The 18,010-nt window shown below is 39.6% G+C and overlaps 1 protein-coding gene across 1 annotated transcript in view; it reads left to right on the plus strand.

Moving 5' to 3' along the window:
• Positions 1 to 16,815, plus strand: part of TSHZ3 (teashirt zinc finger homeobox 3) — a 65,551-nt gene extending 48,736 nt beyond the window's left edge. Inside the window, exon 3 of the mRNA XM_040615409.1 lies at positions 12,024 to 16,815. Within this exon, the coding sequence (XP_040471343.1) occupies positions 12,024 to 15,223 (3,200 nt within the window). The 3' untranslated portion in view covers positions 15,224 to 16,815. The remainder of the gene's footprint in view (positions 1 to 12,023) is intronic.
• Positions 16,816 to 18,010: the final 1,195 nt, after the last annotated feature.

Genomic DNA, 18,010 nt, shown 5'->3' on the forward strand with positions numbered 1-18,010 from the left:
TACGTAGCTATAATAGCACGAAATAGATACCCCTACGTGATACAGAGATAGATGTTACATCATTGCTGCTATAATGCTCTGCTGCAAAAGGACTTCTTAAAGGATTTCTAATGATAATGAAAATATTCTGATACAGCATTAAGGATTTTGCTACTGAAATGTGTTTAATGTAAATATGCTGTCAGATACCCTTCAAGTAATTGACAAGAGCAGATGATTAGCAGTGTTCTCAATAGTGTTTTTGCATAATCTTACATTTTGACAGAACTCTTCAGCAGCTTTTTATTGTCAGTGCTCTGCAATCAGTAATACTTTTTCCTTGACATTTACTTTGTCATTATAAATCTTGTAAGTGGTCATTTAACTTGTTCAGTATGCATGTAAGAATATCATTACTAACATGTTTGAAAAAATGTCTTCCTGTTGAGGAACTATTGTGAAAGTAAACTTAAAAAAACCCTGAATGAAGTGGGTTGATGAGTGACTTTATTAAATAAATACCTGTCTGTGATCATCTTCTTGCACATATCAAGGATGATTTTAAAATCACTTTCTTATTGAACATTTGCATATCAGTCATCAAATTCAACCTGGTGGTTGGATTTTTAAAATTTGTATTTTTTTAATTTAATGCTGTTGTTCAGGTATGACCATTTACATCTATTCTGAACAAAATTAAGCTCTTATGATCCATAAGCATTCATAATTACATGCTGCATGTAACGTTAATAGTCAATATAATAAACCTTCATCTTTATTGAAGCATCTCTTGTTTCTACAGCAGTTCTTTAATCTATCTCAATAGATTTCTAGTGTACAGCTCATATAGATTTGGTCAGTGACAAGGGTTAGAGTAGTCTTGTAGAACATTTACTTGTAGCTGTGAAAAGCCCACATTCATCAGAGGATTAGGTCGATCAGATTGTACCAGGATCAATGGAAGGACTGTGTGATCCCTCTTAGGCTGTAATGTGTTCACCTTCTTTGGAGAGAATTCACATACACACACATTTCTCTGTCTTAAAGCCATTTATCTCAGAATGTCAAATTGCAATAATTAACCATTATTGATCTTAAATTCAATTAACTTCATTAGCACAGGTCATGATGAGGGTGCTTGTAAGGGAAAGGCTCTTGACAAGTGTCTTTTCTTATATGACATTGAATGTTCACAATTGTGGCTATGAACTATTCATATTGTGCCACAGGAACATCTTTTTAAAATGACAAGAGTTTGGTTGGTGGCTCTGAAGCGACATTTTAATCCTCTCCCCCTCATCTTCTAGTTCTCAGGGTTTTCCAGCAAATTTTCTATTCAGGAATCAGTGAACCATTTGTTTTCCAGCACATTATCTTAGTGTGGTATTACAGCAAACCCCACCTATTCAAATCCCCTTCAGTTCAATAGCTGGTGCTAGATAGAGACTCATTTACAAAAGCGTATATTAGTATAGTTAGCAAATGAGTGAAATGAATATTCAATGCTTCTTTTTGCTATACATACAAAACAAGCTGAGGCCATCTCGTAGAGGTAATCCTTAGAATCTCTGCTTTCTCCAAGTCCTAAGATTCATATTGCAGTCAATAGTTGTTTTTTCTTAAATGAGGGCTGAATAAAAACTGTGAAAGGAGACAAAGCTTTGTTGGCCCACAGTGAACTTCTTTTTTTCATGGAGAAACTTCATTACAAGTTCACAGTAGCTGAAATTGTGATTGAAATCGTTTGGATTTCTACTATACCATTCATACAGTTGTATGGCGTTTATTGTAAGGAGGCACTGCAACCCAAATAGCTATTGAAACTACTGTATAAAGGGCTTCAATAGGAATTTCAAGTTTGCAAGAAAAATGGAGGATCAGGTTGAAGGTCTCTTGGTGCATTTTGAATGTCTTATGTAGTCATGATCATTTATAAATAAATCTCCAAATAGAATGACTCACTGTAATACATTAAAGCATTTTAGGTGAAAACTTGATTTTGAAAAACTTGACAATGAAGGCAGCAGCTCGAGAGATGTGTGTTGGTATTGGTATAGTTAAACCCAAAGTCAGTGTTTTGGTTACTGTTATCCTTGTAAGATGCGGACAGATTAGGAGCAACCAAAGATCTGGGAATATTACAGAAAGAAAGATGTTAGATTTTTTTTTTTTCCCCTTAGTGTAAAAAAATGCTAAACCATAATCAGAAAACTCTGAGAAATGTGGATAAAGAGAAATGACAACATCAGTTTTGTTCAGAAACAGATTTCTGTGACAATTAAATGGTCATTTTGTCACTACATTTGCTATTTCCACTCCACTATACAAAGCGTTTACTGAAAAGAGGCAGGGCAGAAGCAGAATGGGTTGATTACTGCATTTGAAGAAACTAAAGTTCCCTCACAACATCTGTTTGCTCAGTGAAGGATTATAATAATTAAGAGCTATTAGAGCCATATTGAGAACTTTTATGCTCATGCCTGCTTATCCTGGAGTTGGCTGTGAATCTTGTATTAGTTTGTTGAATGCCCTGTGTGCTTTTCAGTGATTAAAAGATGCCACCCAAATGCTGATATCAAGCAGAGATTGTGTCACTGGGTGTTTTAGTACCAGTGTATACAGAGAGTTTGGCTTTGTCTTACCAGGATGTTGACAGTGACTTTTATTTGGAAAAAAACCCCACACAAAACCCAGCAACAACAAATATTTTTATTCTTTGAGGATTCTGGTAAATATTTGTGTCCATTTGAGGAAATGGTAATTCTGTGCTTAGAAAAATTCTAGAGGCCAAAAAACAATTTACCCCCCAAATCAAACTTAGAGTCAAAGCATAACGTGAAGCTGTTTTTTCTGCTTATGAACATTTATTTCCCACTGTAGTATGTGCTCGCATGGAGTGGGAAACTCTAACAAGTCTGTAGTACTTCACACCAAGCTACTGTCTTGGAAACCAACAGAAAACCACTTTTGTCTTACTTAGAGTGGATCACATTTATTCCTGATGAATAATTTATATAGCAAATGTAGGTCATTTTTTCCTGTTACTAATGCACATACTAATTGTATTTGTTAAGTTTATGTGGAAGTTTTCAGACTGTGGGGCTGCTCGTGAACTGTTTGCTTCAAAAGTTTGTGCCTGGCTGTTAAATCCGCGGTGGCGTTTCCCCTGTGTGGCTGGTCCGCTGACCCTTAGCCTGCCGGCTGGTAGTGGGGAGCTTCGTGCTCCTTTGAATGATGTTCATTGGTAACCCTGGTGTACTTGGAGGAGGCGCATCCTTTCCCCAGAAACGCGGAGGGGTGGGGAGGGAAGGAAGAGGAAGGTACTACATGAGTGTTGATGAAACGGGAACACCAAGACCCGGACCTGACTCAAACCAAGCAGCAGCTGAGAATTCCCAATGGGTGCGCACGGTCCCGGTTACTCATTTGCCTACTTCATCTCGTCCTGATGGTGCTTGTGAAAGGTTGTTTATGTGGTGACAGGGAAGTCCAAATCGGGGGGGGGGGGGGGGGGTTCTCCTCCTTTTTCAGCAGGATCAGCCAGAAATTCCAGGATTATGCTCATAGGGACTGTTAAAAGAGTGCAAAGGGGGAAGGAGATACCCTCCCACTCCAGTGCTGTGACCCTGCATTGCTGCTGGCAGTCAGCCGTGGGCACAGACCACGGGACGTGAGCTGTTACCCAGCATCTCTGCAGCTGTGGTACTTTCGGGAGTCAGTTTTGTTGTGTATGTGTAACTGCAAATGTTGGACAAAACCCATAAAAATTTGGTTTTCCTGACCAGGCATGGTCTCCAAACTGTTACTCCTGTGAAATTTCTCGTAAGCATGTTGTTCACTTCTGACTGTACAATAACAACATCTGAAGGCAAGTTTTACATGAGGAAGCCTCTTTAAAAATCTATATGGTTTTGTTCATTGTACATGGGAGCAACTTGGACCTTGGGTCCCAATTAAAGTTTTTAATCTTCAGATCTCTTCTTGTCAAAAACTTGTGGAAGGCGGCAGATGAACTCTTAGAGACAGATCTCAGAGCGATCCTTGCACACCCCTTCCCATAGAGGAGCACACTGCAGTGTGATGGGATCGTGTGCTCTTCTCCAGATCACAAAAAAGGTGGTGTTATGTTTCATGGGTGGATGCTTTGATCAGATTTTAGAAAATCTCTGCTCAGCTGGTAGAATTCAGGGAGTTGCACTGGGCAGAAACAAAGGCAGATCGCAGCCTTGGAGGAGAGAAGCATGATACATCACGTTGCATCTCCAGAGCGGTGGTAGAGCAGGCGTTTGCAGCGTACCTGGAGCCCTGCTCTGTGTCGGGAGCAGAAGGTTCTTCGGAGGGGAGTTGTGACAACGCTGCTGCTTATTTCAGAAACCTTTCCTATTTTCCCCATTGTGAAAAGAAGTTTGCTGGCGTTCTGCAGGTTCAGCATTTATTGGGTCCCAGCAGCTTGGCTTGGAGGAGAATTGTAACCACAGGCTCTGGGCTGTGCACAGTACATGCACCTGTAGGTATTTCACGGGCTATTTTTTCCTTATTAATTATTAATTGTTCAAGCTGTAAACTGGCAGTTATTTTCAATTATACACATGTATTGTACTCACATAAACACACTGAAGAAGCATAGGAAGAGAAACACAAACTTAAGCCATCTTCTTAGGTTTGTGTAAATAGCTGAATTCTATTTATTTATTTATTTATAAAAAGCCTACAGGAGTTACAGGCTCCTTGTCTTCTTGTCTGGCACTAGGCAAATAATTCTTAACTTATTTGGTTTTCCAGATTTGCAGCTATAAATTCTGGATAAGAATGTTTCTTCTACAGGGCTGCTGTGAAGAATAAACACTCATTGAATCTTTTGAACACCTCAGTAGAGTGATGCTGTCCAATAGTGCTAAGTTGTTTCTAAGCCATCATTTAATGTTATGGCATCCTGTTTTTTCAGGTGTGTATTTAATGGAGATAGTACATAAATACGAGGTTTGCATGGGAATCCCTCATTCAATAAACGTCTAAACAGTATTTGGTTTCAGAAAAATGAATGCCTCCCTTTAGCAGAACTAGTAGCAACATTTGAATGTTTTCTCTCTTCATTTGTAGTTGGCCTGTATCGTAAGTTTCACATGGCAGCGTAGAGTCTAAAATGAATAGGAGACATGGATCCTGAACCCTCCTTTAACCTACACAAAACCCCAGTTTTGAATAGAGTTTGGAATAGAGTGCCATGAGGAAAAGGTGCCTGCTGTAGACTTGTTTTGTTCTGCTCTTAGATGGCCCACACTTTAATGACACATAAACTCATTCCTTATCGTCTCTTCACTGTGTATTCTTGTTCATGTAATTCTCAACTCTTAACACTTATGGTTGATTTGAGCTCTCTGAAGTTGCTCCAAATGTAATGCCACTGATGCTGGATTAGAGCAGCTGGCTAGCTTTCTCTGGCCTATTTCTGAGCTCTCTGTGGCACACAGCTGCAGTATTTTCATGAAGGAACAAACACAAGTATACTTCAAAAGTTCCTAGTGCCTAATGACAGCCACCCGTTAGATTGGCATGCTGTGTCACATCCATCCACACTGATTCCCAGTAACTCAATACGAGACCCTTACTGGCATGAAAAGGCTGCAGATTTATCAACATGCAAAAAATCCAGCTAAACAAGCATTAACCATGCACATCACATCAAATTAACATGTTCAAAATTAATATTCTTGACCTTGCCAGTGGGCAGAATAATCAGTCTTGCAGTAGGATCGTACTCCGGTGTGAGGTGCCAGCGACTTCAGCCGATGTGCGAGAGAAGTGCTGACCTCTCCACTTGGAAGTAACATTTCTCTCCCATAATAGACAGCCCTGCCTCTATGAAACAGAACCTTTGACCTTTCTAACAGGAATAATGTCCCTGTCAAGGTGCTGGGTAATCAGTATTGCCATGCCCGTTTAGAGACAGTGTTGTCATTTGCCACTCTTGTAAACAGGGCAGCCACTCCTACCTCCCATTGCTGTCGCCTAATGAGGAATATGCTAACATCTCTGTCAAGGAGGGAAGTCTCAAATACAATTTCAGTACATGGGAATTATCAGTCACTCTTGGTATAGAAATAGCTCATGTTGTGGGTGAAATGTTTGCCTTTCTTCCTGTAAGTGGAAGGCCTGTGGAGTGGGAGTTTTCTAACAGACTAATATAACTCTTTTATATGCCTTCATTTGCGTTAGGGCTTTGATTGACTCCTTCCACCAAGCTGGTTTTCTCTTGCCTCTGTTCATTAATTTTGTGAGCAAGGTTCTTTGGCACAGTCAAAGTGTCAGCTGGCTTTCTCTGGACTTGTGTCCAGACTGAGCCCCCTCTTATTTCTGAATGGTCCGACGGAAACTGGGATTTTTCATCGAGTACTTGAATCTTAAAGAATGTGTATTCTGTTTATTTTGTAGATGGCTGGTGTCTGCTTTAAAACAGAATGGGAACGGTGTTTAGGAAGAGGCTGTGCGCTGCCCGCAGCCCTGGCTGTGGCAGGACCAGCCCTCGCAGCACTGTGCTTTGGTGGGGGGCGCAGCGGGGGGCAGGCTGCAAGGGAGGGTTTTGCTGGCTGGGTCCTACTCGCTGCTCCACTTTATGATCTGTTCTGTTGCTTTTTCCCTTTTTCTTTTTGATTGGGAATATATTCATTCCATAAGCATTGCATTGGGAGCGTTCCTGCTCCCAATCCCTTTCTGCTGCTCTCTTCTTTTCAAGTGTAAAAAGTATACAGGTTTGGATTTTTTAAGCCTTGAGAAGTTTTTTTCCAAGGTGCACTCAAAATCAGATGGTTTGAGAAATGGCCCTTAGTATTACACGATGATTTCAAACCATGCATAAATAAATAATAAAGCTGGTTGTAATTTTTTTAAAATAAAAAGCTATTTGGTTAAAGCCAAAATATTTCCAAGAAACTGACTGGCTTTGATGAACTTCTGTAGTTAAGCATTTTTTCATGGGAGAACATTTGAATGTTTTGGTACTTTTTCAAGCAAAGAGCTTATATACTCGTTTAAATATGCCCCAGTAAGCTAATTAAAATAAATGAAAAAGTCTTTGTGAAAAATCATAATTAAAATAAGACATTTCAGAAGTATCAAAATGAAATATTTGGATAGATCCAAGCTAAAATACATCATCTCAGATGCATTTTTCAGGAAATAAGGGAAGAATATTGGAGAATAGCAGAATATGCCTTTAGTGCTATGGTTTTGTATTTCCAAACAAACTCAAGTAGGTGTGTGTCCATGTTACTGGGTGGATTTTGCCATGGAAGGGATGAAACCGATGCGATGTTTTTTCTCTTGTTGCTGGAGTTCCTCTGGCAGTTGGGGTGCGAGCTGGTAGTTGTGCTGGTGGGCATCTCAGGACGTGGCTGTTTGGACCAGGACATCGCTGGGGTAACGGCTGTTCTGGCTGCAAAGGGACTTCCCTCTACTGGCAGAAACTTGGTGGACTGGTGATATTTCTCAGCTCTTGTATAGTAGATCTCTGACATCTGCATGGAGCCAGGTATATGAGTTTATTAGTGTGTATATAATATGTAGATCATTTTGGGCAGTGATGGATCACAGTGTATTTCCACTGGCAAAGAAATGATCCGTAGCTCAGTTATGAAGGAAATTCCCTCTTGTGTGGAAATAAATTGCGTTATACCACAGCTCACTGTTATGTATTAGTATCAAATGCGTTAATTTCATTATTACCTAGCCAGTTTAGTTAATAATTATAACAGATATTAATGAGGGAACTGCCTGTTCTCGACTTCTCTCTGGCAGCACCTGCAGTAGGTTTCTGAACCCCTTTGATATCCTCATCTTCTCTAGAAACTGAGGGCCACACCAGGGAACTGCTTCCCATTTTTTTGTCAAATGTTATGCCACACTGACACCATTGCTCAGGCAGGCAATTTCCTGGGAGTTATGGTGCCCTGTAAGATGTAAACTAAAAACTTTTTCGAGAATTGTAATTTTTTTTCTTCTTTTACTCTGGAAAAACATAATCTTGGGACCACCTAATTTCTTTCATTTCCATTCTTATTAACTTTTCTGTCATTAGAATTGCTTTTAAAGTTGGGGTTTTTTTTCCCCTCAGACTTTGCTGTTGAGATATTATAGAACAGTTTTACAGGTGCCCTGCTGTTTCAAACATTTATTCTACACTTGAAAAACATCAAACCAAGAGTCTTTTTTTTTTTTTTTTTTAATAAGAAGGTAACAGCTGAGTAATGATGGGCAGGAGACAGTGCCTCTTAAAGACATTATCTCCACCAGGCAATGGGTCTCAGTGAAAAGATTTTATACCATCTCCTCCTGGTTTTATTCTCTGCTTTCATAGTCTCTTTGATCTTCCTGCAGGTACTTAACCAAACAAATTTCTCTGCTGTGGGCCTCCTCGTCCTTCTTTCTGTTGCAGCAAAGCTGTTGCCTTCACCTGTACTCAGACAGAATATAGATCGTCTCACTCCCCTGAGCAAGATCTGGTGGGGCAGGGATGGATCAGAGATTCCCTTGGTTGCAGACGGGCTCCTTTCCATGAGTACCTGCACGGAATCCCATACTCCCTGCTAGCGTGGGACTGAAGACTGGCTTTAATCCTCTTTCCTCTTCTGTCCTGCATGCTGGTAACAATTCAGTTGGGTTTTCTGGGACGAAACATGTCAGTCACCGTAAAGCTACCAGTAGTCGTATTGCAAAACCTTTGAGTATGCCCCAAGTCTGCCATGGCAGGTTGGTCCAGGACTTGTTGGGTTGCCTTACATTGCCTTGAAGGCAAATGATTAGGTTATGGGCCCTTGGGATAAGCGATTAGAAGCTGCTGGCATAAACTCCAGTTTAGGAAGGTGTTGTAAGTCTTAGGCTATTTGCTAGAGCATCCTTATCTCTTGCATAAGTACTTGGTTGAAGAAGTTGGGGGTGATGTCACCTTTCATCCCTCCTCTCCTTTGTGCAGGGGAAAGAGCAGAAGGGGTTGTTCAAACTGTCAGTTTATTGAAGTTGCAGTTGCTGGGTTAAATTCCATACTGTCCTTTCATTTCCTACATTTCTGGATAAAAGACTGATGTCACAAGTTGGCTTTGCAACTTGAGCTTAGGAAGGAGAACAGCCATAGAGGAGGCAGCTCCTGGTTAACACGCAAATATGCTTGATAGTTGGTGAAAAGGGCAAAGAAAGCATGAAAGGTAAATAGATTTACATTTAGATGAGCTGCGTGCTGGAGGTTTTCCCTAATGTAAAAGTCACTCTCTAAAAAACCTGTGAATGTGACAGTGCAAGTGTTTCAGTCCAAACAAAATTCTTAAGATTTCAGCAGTAAGAGAATAAAAATGTAAAGGAAAACACACTAATTAGGGACTTGATTCTGTGACCCCTGTTTGTGTTGGTGAGCATCGGTCCCCAGGAGGACCTTCTCTGTCGTGCGGGGATGGAGCCCAGGGCTCTGGTATGCGATGTGTTGGTGGGAATGGGTGGTACGTGCTTGCACTAGCACTCTGGACATAAAGAGCAAAAGACAGGTGCAGTTACAGAGTGCTTTGGTGTGCCATCTCAGCTCACAGGTGTGAATGAGATCTTTATAATGCAGGCAGGGTGACAATGACCTTGGATTTTCCATACTTTCTAAAAAGGGACTTAATCTTCAGTTTGGCAACAGATGCAAGGGAATGGGAGTTATGAAAGAAAAACTCTTTTCACAAGGAGGAAAAGAAAAAGGGTACATTTACTTCCAGGTCAGAGGTTTCATGCTGTTGTGCCTTCCTTCCATCCTTATTCATATCACTAGGATATGGTATGGTTGAGAGAGACGTAGGTGATAGCCAGTTGTTTACCCACTATCAGTAGTTACTTAAATTTTTTCGGCTTTAGAGAGTAATTGGAACTGCTTTAGTCTCCTTTGCTAAAGTTTTTGGTAGAGTTTAGAAACGTGATGGAAATAGTAATTAAGATGAAAAACGATCTGTATGATCCATAGGGAAATGAAGGGATTGAATGAAATTTCATGAAAGAAATTGCATGCAACTATTCTTTGTAGAGGTTTTGTTGCAAGTATTTGCAGGGTAGGTGCTGAGCCTTACTACAAATTGCCGACATGACTGTAGTATGCATAAAATAATTATATTTTCAAAGTATTTTGAAAAAGCATAAAATAGAGCAAAACAGCACAGCCCTGTTTCATTGCATGTACTTATTGTTAAAGTCTGATCTTTGTATCAGCATCTTTGAAACATCTTATAATAAAGTTTTTAACATCTTTCTTTCAATCCACATTCTCCTGAGGGTTAAAAATAGGACCATTGCTGTGTGAATTTTCTGCCTTGAAATTATCTGAGCTGAAATATGTAATCACTATTATGTGTTGCTCTTATGTGATATGTTTGTGCTTTCAAAGGTTTAACTTGTATTCTGCAGATCAGATCATAACGTTACATGCTTGGAGGAAGATTCACTGCCATTCATCCATGTGAAAGAACAGTAGTGAATATTTTGTGTTACCTAACTGAATGAAGAAATACTCCATGTGAAACTAAAAGCCTGATTTCATTGTTACTTTAACGGTTGTTTTGTCTCTTGTGGTTTTCTGATAACATTTGAACATATTTTCCCTGAAAGAAGTTTGCAAGGTTCAATACTGTATATGTGATATCTACTATACTGTTCTACATTTTTCACTCTGTTGGTTAAAGTAGGTCTTTCTGGGGTGTAAACTGGTATATTCTCTGCACTATTGCCTGAATAAATGAGCTCTAGATTATTCAACGTGTTTAAGATATAGATGCCCACACATTCCATATGTGTTGCAGAGAAGGTCAAAAGTCAAGAGTCTTCAACCGTAATCTACTGGAAATGCATTTTTTTTTTCAAGTTTATAGTTGTATCTGTGAGAGATTGCAAGTAAATTTTAAGTTCCACGTAATACAGAACAGTCATGTTCTATTTTTGCTTTCTTGCTTAGCTGTAAATTAATGCATTATATAGAAATAGATAATTTTGACCAGTTAATGATCCTTCTCTTAATGTTTCCGTAGTTCTCTTGCCTGAAGGAAAAGCTTAGGCAGACTCAATATATGTACAATATGTGCACGGAGGCACCATGGAAAAAAAAAGAGTTTACTGTCAGTCCCCAACTATGCTATTCAAGAAGAGTATCTCAGACTTACATCACCAGTTGCGTTACTTGAGGGGGGAAAAAAGACAGGATCCCTGTTGGGTGTCCGTGTAGCTTATGCTGAGTAAATATTGACAAAGTAGTCTAAAGAGCAAACACTTTGACATTTGTAAGGTCCACTGGAAGGTCTTGTATATATTTATACAGCAAGAATGAGTACAGCATACCAATTTTCCTGAACTAGCTCCTGACATAATTCTGCGTGGGCTTTTTTTGTTGGGAAAGGTATGTTTAAATGTGAACGGGTCATTTGTTACACCCACAGTGAATATCCTCAAATTGCTCTTAGTGAGTTTTTTGAAAAGGTTGCATCACGGGCTTTTACTATCTCCTCCTCTAAAATCCGATACTATTAATAATGATAATTAAAAAAAAAAGCCCACCTCTTTTTTTACTATTGTAACTGGGGATTTTTTTACTTTGTAGAAATTTTTGATGTTTGTACTCTATATTTATTAAAGATTGAGTCTCAAAACTGTAATGAGCAAAAAATGCGTGCTTAATTTAAATTGTGAATCTGTCTGTTAAGAAATGCATTAGGGGTAGGAGAAGCATAAGACATATTAATTGACAGACAGGAACTGCTGTCTCTGAGGTTGATACAAGTAATTTATTACTTTAGAAATGAATGCCACCTCCAGAATGTGCTTCATTAATTTCAAATTTAGTTTTAATTTCAAGCTGTTGCCCCTTGAGAAGAATAAGGTGGCAAATTATGTTTGAAGAGCAGATTTTTTTCTTCCTCTGAAGAAACACTAAATTTTAACTGTTTAATTTTACAAATAAGTACACTTCTTTGGCTAAAACACTTAACCAAAAGTGTGCTCAGAGGAAACTAACTTATATTTTCTTCTCTTCACAATAGCCTATGTTTCAGATGAACTAAAAGCAGCAGCACTGGTGGAAGAAGATGTGGAACCTGATGAAAATGCAGTTGATGGGGAGCCTTCGGCAAAATATGCATGTCCAGAAAAAGACTTCAGTAAGAACTGCCAAAGCTACCAAAACTCTCCAGCAGCTGAATTTTCCAGCCATGAAATGGACAGTGAGTCACATATCAGTGAGACAAGTGACCGCATGGCAGACTTTGAGAGCAGCTCTATTAAAAATGAGGAAGAAAGCAAGGAGGTTTCGATACCGCTGGAAGACTCTACTGTATCTGATAGTTTAGAACAAATGAAAGCCGTATATAATAACTTCCTCTCCAATTCCTACTGGTCCAATCTCAATTTGAACCTTCACCAGCCGATTTCGGAAAAAAACAATGGTAGCAGCAGCAGCAGTAGCAGCAGCAGTAGCAGTTGTGGAAGTGGCAGCTTTGACTGGCACCAGACTGCTATGGCTAAAACACTGCAGCAAGTTTCTCAGAGCAGAATTCTTCCTGAACCAAGTCTTTTTAGCACAGTTCAATTGTACAGACAAAGCAGTAAGCTTTATGGCTCTATATTTACTGGAGCCAGTAAATTCCGCTGTAAAGACTGCAGTGCTGCCTATGATACTTTAGTAGAATTAACAGTGCACATGAATGAAACAGGACATTATCGAGATGACAACCATGAAACTGATAACAATAACCCCAAAAGATGGTCCAAACCTCGTAAACGTTCTTTGCTTGAAATGGAAGGGAAAGAAGATGCCCAGAAAGTATTAAAGTGTATGTACTGTGGTCATTCATTTGAATCTCTTCAGGATTTGAGTGTTCATATGATCAAAACAAAACACTACCAAAAAGTGCCTCTGAAGGAACCTGTTACACCTGTAGCAGCAAAAATTATCCCAGCTACTAGAAAGAAACCATCACTGGAGCTTGAACTTCCCAGTTCTCCAGACTCCACAGGTGGGACACCAAAAGCAACAATCTCGGATACCAACGATGCACTTCAAAAGAATTCTAATCCTTACATTACACCAAATAATCGCTACGGTCACCAGAATGGGGCCAGCTATGCCTGGCACTTTGAGGCAAGGAAATCTCAAATTCTGAAGTGCATGGAGTGCGGCAGTTCGCATGACACTCTGCAGGAGCTCACGGCTCACATGATGGTGACAGGACATTTTATTAAAGTCACTAACTCTGCCATGAAAAAAGGAAAGCCTATTATAGAAGCCCCATCGACACCAACGATAACGTCCTTAGTAGATGAGAAAGTCCAGTCTGTGCCACTAGCTGCCACCACTTTTACATCTCCTTCCAATACACCCTCTAGTGTTTCCCCTAAATTAAATGTTGAAATAAAAAAAGAAGTAGATAAAGAAAGAGGCATTGCTGATGAGAAAATGAAGGACAAAGAGAAGTCAAGTGAGGATGAGGAGAAATATGATATCTCCTCAAAATACCATTACTTGACTGAAAATGACCTAGAAGAAAGCCCTAAGGGGGGATTAGATATATTGAAGTCTTTAGAAAACACAGTTACATCAGCTATAAACAAAGCCCAGAATGGCACGCCAAGCTGGGGTGGCTACCCCAGCATCCATGCTGCCTATCAGCTGCCTAATATGATGAAGCTGTCGTTGGGTTCATCTGGGAAGACTACGCCATTAAAACCTATGTTTGGAAGCAATGAACTAGTATCACCAACTAAAAACCAGCCCTTGGTGTCTCCGCCAAGCAGTCAGACCTCGCCGGTGCCAAAAACAAACTTTCACGCCATGGAAGAGTTGGTAAAGAAAGTCACCGAGAAGGTGGCTAAAGTGGAGGAGAAAATGAAAGAGCCTGAAGGAAAGCTTTCTCCAATGAAGCGTGCGACGCCTTCTCCGTGCAGCAGTGAAGTCAGCGAACCGCTTAAGATGGAGTCCTCCAATGATGGTGGCTTTAAAAGCCAGCAGAACAGCCCAGTTCCTCAGAGAGATGGTTGCAAGGACAGTCCAACTGTAGAACCTGTGGAAAACGGGAAAGAACCCATTAAGTCCATTGTAAGTTCCTTAAGTAGCAGCACAGCTATCATTACTGATCACCCTCCCGAACAGCCATTTGTAAACCCATTAAGCGCACTGCAATCTGTCATGAATATTCACCTTGGGAAGGCAGCAAAGCCATCTTTGCCTGCCTTGGATCCAATGAGCATGCTTTTTAAAATGAGCAACAGTTTGGCGGAGAAGGCTGCAGTGGCCACCCCACCTCTACAGTCCAAAAAAACAGACCACTTAGACCGTTATTTTTATCATGTCAACAATGACCAACCCATAGATTTGACGAAAGGCAAGAGTGACAAAAGCTGCTCTTTGGGTTCAGCGCTTTTGTCATCCACATCGACATCTTCTGCATCTTCTTCATCTACAGTGACAACAGCAAAGACATCTGCAGTCGTGTCATTCATGTCAAACTCGCCGCTACGCGAGAATGCCTTGTCAGATATATCTGATATGCTGAAGAACCTGACAGAAAGTCACACATCAAAATCTTCCACACCTTCCAGCATATCTGAGAAATCTGACATTGATGGTACCACAATAGAGGAACCAGAAGAGAGTACACCAGCTCAGAAAAGGAAGGGACGTCAGTCTAACTGGAACCCTCAGCACTTGCTCATATTGCAGGCCCAGTTTGCAGCCAGTTTACGGCAGACTTCAGAGGGGAAATACATCATGTCAGACTTGAGCCCTCAAGAAAGAATGCACATTTCCAGGTTTACGGGACTTTCGATGACCACAATTAGCCACTGGCTAGCCAATGTGAAATACCAGCTCCGAAGGACGGGGGGAACTAAGTTCCTTAAAAATTTGGACACTGGGCACCCAGTGTTCTTTTGTAATGACTGTGCTTCACAGATCAGAACTCCTTCAACTTATATCAGTCATCTTGAATCGCATCTGGGTTTCAGGTTAAGAGACTTGTCCAAACTGTCCAGTGAACAGATTAACAATCAGATAGCACAAGCAAAGTCACCGTCTGAAAAGCTGGTGACGTCCTCTCCAGAGGAAGATATCGGAACTTCTTATCAGTGCAAACTTTGTAACAGGACTTTTGCAAGCAAGCATGCCGTTAAACTTCATCTTAGTAAAACACATGGAAAGTCACCAGAGGATCATCTTCTGTATGTTTCAGAGTTAGAGAAGCAGTAGCATTTGCTTTTGATTAAAATAACTGTAATTTGCTTTGAGGAAAACTGTCAAAGACGCCTTAAAGCTACTGTTTAGTTCTTGGCACATGTTCTTATTTTAACTCCAGAGTCACTCTGGGCTGAACTGTTTTGTATAACTGTACAGTGTTTAAATAGAGGTGCATAATCAGCTGTTGTTACTGGTAAAATATGAAGGTTAAAATGCAGTGGTAAGTGTTTGGAACTTTGTGTAAATTGGATTTAGTTGCTGTGCATCCCTCTGATGCATCAAGCTGCATGCATTAACAGACAGTTTAATTAAGCATTTATAACTAATTCTGGTGCACTTTTTTCATGTGACCTAAGTGTGCTGGTATTTCTCACCCTATAATCTTTAGCCCTCTGAGTACTTTGAAGCACTTTTGCATTAATTTGGTAAAAATGTATGGATATGTTTTTTTTAAACCCTTAGCAGCTTAGTTCCGATTACTAATATGAACCTCCATTTATGCAGAGGTGTCTCACACCTTGAAATTTAAAAATATAATTTTCACATTGAAACATAGATGTATATAGTGTATAGATTTCAAAATCTCTTATGGAAAATGTGATTGTGGTTAATGCCATTTTCTTTTTCTTCAGCATTTTTAGCAGCAGTGGGTTTTGTACCTGATAAGCCCCAGGTATAAACTGTACCTATGTATAGTGTATATTTCATTTTTTAGATCTAACAGTTTTTCTTTTAACATCCAAACATTGTAAATTATATGATGAAAGATACCACAGATAGCATTTATAAAATATTCAGAAACATTATTCTTAAAGCAAAGTATGTTTTGTTTTGTTTTGCTATACAGTACATCTATATTAATAGAGGTTCATGTTTAAATTATACATATTTATTAGTGTTGCTATCATTTGTTTATTTTTGGGGTTTTTTTTTTAACCATCTGAAGAAACAGAAGCCACGGACTGCATTCCTGGCATGCATCCTAACTGTTTTGCACAACATGACTTTTAAAGGTATTTATTAGTAAAAAAAAAAAAAAAAAAAAAGAAAAAAAAAAAAGAAAAGACAAAAAATAATTAAAAATAAACTCAGTGCTCAAAGGGTTAAATCTATTTGAAAAACTTGTACTGTATTTCCTAAACATTGATAAAGCCTTTAAAATGTTTGTACTGTAATACTTTGCTTAAAAAGTTATGAGGCATTCTGTGATATAACCTCTTTTACTTATTTATAAGCACTCTTGGTTGTTATTTCCTATTGTAGAATGCCTTTTTATTTCAATTGGTAACTTTCTGTTTTGTTCTGCCTAATTATTCTCCCAAGATTCCATACTGCAGCTTTATCTTTAGGCATATGAAAGGTAACCCGTGGTTACCAGCACACTAAGTGATTCTGTTCGTCTCCATTTTTGGCAGTTAATTTGCAGAAGTAACTGACAGCTGACACCATATGAGAATCTATGTATAAAATATTGGCATGTAAACAGCACAGACACTGTAATGCACTCTGTGCCCTGTTTTGTTGTTGACAATGAAGCACCATTATATGACTCTTCATATAACCTTTTTTTCTACAGCAGCATTAAAATTGTCTTTTTGCTATAATTTTGTGTTGCGTTCACAATTATGTCTGAAATGTGCTACGACTAACGAGCACATTAAAATTAAATTGTATGCTATCTGTTTATGACTGAAGCTTGAGTAGGTTTCTTCATCTGCCAGGTGCTGGCAGTCAAAAGCTGCACATAAATCACTGGAGTTTTAGTGAACTTTAGCATTTAAAGAGCAGGGTAGCACTTATTCAAAGGCTGCATTAACAGATTTTTTTTCCCCCAGCAAAGATAAATGAGTATTATAACTCCTTTTTGAACATCAGGTAAGGCTGACTGTGAAGACGGGGTTTATAAGCAACGTGTGGCAAAGCAAATAGGTGTTTTGCTGTGCTGTGTATTCAGACCCAGCCAGGCACCGCTACTAGCACGCGTTCCCCCTGAGTATATTGAGCAGAGTCTGCAAGTGGCACCGGTGGGTATTTCACAGCTTAGAGACTCTCTTTTCCATCTACACAGCATTTTCAAATGACAGGGTTAGGAACCTGAGTCCAGTGGCTTCGAACTTTGCGATTTTGAAGGGATTCCTCTTTACGGCCCTACCTACAGCCTTCACAGCAGACAGCGAGAGGGGAAAAGAAGATGAACAAACACATGCCGAACACAAACAAGCGGGAGCATTTATATGATAATGACAGACTTTTACTGGTGTTGACAGGTCGTCCCATCAAAACCATTGCAAACAATTTGCATCTCCGAAGCACCTATATTACTATGCATGTAAATAATGTCTTTTGCCAGTCAGGTGAATTCAGGAGTCTGGAGATGGTTACGTGGGAACCAAAACCACCATTACAGCACTTAAGAATCATGCCTCAAGTAATAACTAGCATCCAAGTGTCAATGTACAGAATTTCCTTTCCTTTTTTTTTTTTTTTTTTTTTTTTTTAAAAATCCCCTGTCTTCCAGTAAGAAACTAATTCAATCTTTGGTTCTTTCTGTCTGTCTTTCCATCTGTCTTTCTGACCGTTTCCATCTTTCTCTGTAATTGTGAAGGCCAGTACCATGTCTTCAAAAATGTGTTTGAGTGTTCTGTTTGTTCTGTAGCGGATGCTGCTAAGCAGACCTAGTGAATGGGATTAATGATTAGGGCTCTGGGGTTTTTTTTCCCTCCTCTTTTGGCTCACAGTTGTGTCTGATTTTAAGGTCATTTGTGTGTCAATGTTTATGGCCTCAGCTCAAATTCCAGC

This window comes from Falco naumanni, chromosome 15 (genome assembly GCF_017639655.2).
Source record: "Falco naumanni isolate bFalNau1 chromosome 15, bFalNau1.pat, whole genome shotgun sequence".
NCBI lineage: Eukaryota > Metazoa > Chordata > Aves > Falconiformes > Falconidae > Falco > Falco naumanni.